At 31.8% G+C, this 2,500-nt stretch overlaps 1 protein-coding gene across 1 annotated transcript in view; it reads right to left on the minus strand.

The window, feature by feature from the left end:
- The window catches only part of LOC122246271 (Leucine-rich repeat 47), a 997-nt gene extending 636 nt beyond the window's left edge, over positions 1–361 (minus strand). Inside the window, exons 1-2 of the mRNA XM_086530486.1 lie at positions 147–361; positions 1–19 (exon numbers count right to left, since the gene is read on the minus strand). The exon at positions 1–19 is cut by the window's left edge and continues 636 nt beyond it. Of these exons, the coding sequence (XP_086386612.1) occupies positions 1–19; positions 147–268 (141 nt within the window). The 5' untranslated portion in view covers positions 269–361. The remainder of the gene's footprint in view (positions 20–146) is intronic.
- Positions 362–2,500: the final 2,139 nt, after the last annotated feature.

Below are 2,500 nucleotides of genomic sequence, written 5' to 3' on the forward strand. Positions count from 1 at the left end.
AGCAGCTGTTGGACGCAACCTGTAAACGAGAGAACGCAGAATTTTGTAAGTGTGATTCGTTAAAAAAAATATACATATATTTTTTATTATGCCTAATCACCATCACATGAACTAGAGAAGTACTTCTACAATGCAAATTTCTTTACCCTCTTTTAACACAATAAGCTGAAGCAATTTCACGCAGATTTGGTACTCCCTTGGGCATGTTGTTTGCCACTATGCCCAGCTGACTTGTAAATGGGTTGCCAAAAACATCAACGTTTTCCATTCTCAAATGTATAACTGAAGCAGGTAATTCAATAAGCTTATTGTTGCTAGCAGAAAAAAATCTGTAAATCAAAAAGTAAATCCATCAATTCAAAGACATATAACATAATCAATGAAAAATAAACAATAAGTAAACATATGCATATGCAGAATATAAACTGTATTTACATATCATAGATTTTACTTCTTTTTTTGACAGATAAAGGACATTTTATTAAATCTAATAGGAAGAGATTTCAATTAACCCACTGACATGGGTACTGTCCACTGTGGTTTATCATTATTATTTTTTTAACTTATTATTATCATAACCAATATTGTTATGGTTAATAGGGAAAATTATTATTATTATTAGTAGTAGTAGTAGTAGTAGTAGTAGTAGTAGTAGTAGTAGTAGTAGTAGTAGTAGTAGTAGTAGTAGTAGTAGTAGTAGTAGTAGTAGTAGTAGTAGTAGTAGTAGTAGTAGTAGTAGTAGTTAAAGATAGTAGGAGTATGTAGTAGTATGTAGGTGAGATTAGTTAGTAGCAGTAAGTAAGTATAAGATAAGTGTTAGTGTAGTATGTAAAGTAGCTAGGAATAGTAGCTAATAGTAAGGTAAGAGTTAAGTATATAATAGTAGTAGTAAGTAGTAAGATAGTAGTAGTTAGTTAGTAGTAGTAGTATTAGTAGGAGTAGTATAGTAGTAGTATAGTTAGCATTAGTAGTAGTAGTAAGTATGAGTAGTAAGATAAGTAGTAGTATAAGGTATATAGTAAGTACAGTTGTAGTTTAGGTTGTAGTTTAAGTAGCAGTAATTGTAGTAGTAAGTATAGTTAGTAGTAAGTATAGTAGTTGTAAGTAATAGTAGTAAGGCTAGTAGCAAGTAGTTAAGTATAAGTAAGTTAGTATAGTAGTAGTAGTAGTATGTAGTAAGTTAGTAGTAGTATAGTTAGTAGTAGTAGTAGTTGATATGTGAAGTAGTAGTAGTAGTTTATAGTGAATGTAGCAGAGATAGCAGTAGTTAGCAGTAAGTAGTATGTAAGTAGTGTTAGTAGTTAGTAAGTGCAAAGTAGTAAAGTAGCAGTATAGTAACGTGTATAGTAAAGTTAAGTCTGAATAGAGTTAAGTAAATAAGTAGTAGTAATAGTAGTAGCAGGAGTCGTGCGCAGTTAGTTAGCAGTATGTATGTTAGTCAGTTCGTAGTAGGTAAGTAGTGTAGAGCAATGCCAGTTAGTAAGTAGTGTAAGTAGCAGTAGTAAGTTTTTAAGCAGTAAGTAGTAGAAGTATGTAGTAGTTAAAGTAAGTAATAGTAGCGTGTAGGTTGTAGATAGGTAGTAGTAGGCAAGTAGTTGTAAGTAGTTGTGAATTAGTATGTGCAGAAGTAGTAAAGTAGTAGTCGTAGCAGCAAGTAGTAGTGTAGTGAATAGTAAGGGTAGTGTATTAAGTATTAGTATAGCATTAGTTAAGTAGTAGTGGTAGAGTAGTAGCATAGTAGTAGTAGAGTTAGTATAAGTAGTAGTAGTTCAGTAAGTAGTAGTAAGTAAGTAGAGTAAAGTGTAAGTAAAGTAAGTAATTAGTATAGTAGTAGTTAGAGTAGTACGTAGTAAGTGTAGTAAAGTAGTTCGAGTAGAGAAAGAGTAAGTAGCAGTAGTAGTAGTAAATGTTAGTAGTAGTAGTAGCGCGTAGCGTAGTATAGTAAGTAGTAGTCGCAGTAGTAGTTAGCAAGTAGTCGTAAGTATAGTAGTAGTAGTTGTAGTAGCAGTCTAGTAGTATAGTAGTAGTAGTATAGTAGTTGTAGTAGTAGTAGTATAGTAGTAGTAGTAGTATAGCAGTAGTAGTAGTATAGTAGTAGTAGTAGTATAGTAGTAGTAGTAGTAGTAGTATAGTAGTATAGTAGTAGTAGTAGTATAGTAGTAGTATAGTAGTAGTAGTATAGTAGTAGTAGTAGTAGTATAGTAGTAGTAGTAGTAGTATAGTACAGTAGTAGTAGTAGTATTAGTAGTAGTAGTAGTAGAACAGTAGTAGTGGTAATATAGTAGTAGTAGCGTACTAATAATAGTAGGATCGTAGTGGTAGTAGTAGTCACATAGCAGTTGCAGCAGTAGTAGTAGCATAGTAGTAGTAGTAGTAGCAAAATAGTAGTAGTAGTAGTAGTAGTAGCATAGAAGTAGTTGTAGTAATAACATAGTAGTAATAGTAGTAGCAGTAGTAATAGTAGTAGTAGTATAGTACAGTAGTAGTATTAGTACAGTAC

This window comes from Penaeus japonicus, unplaced genomic scaffold, assembly GCF_977035675.1.
Source record: "Penaeus japonicus unplaced genomic scaffold, GWHDUDI00000001_assembly GWHDUDI00000033, whole genome shotgun sequence".
Lineage (NCBI taxonomy): Eukaryota > Metazoa > Arthropoda > Malacostraca > Decapoda > Penaeidae > Penaeus > Penaeus japonicus.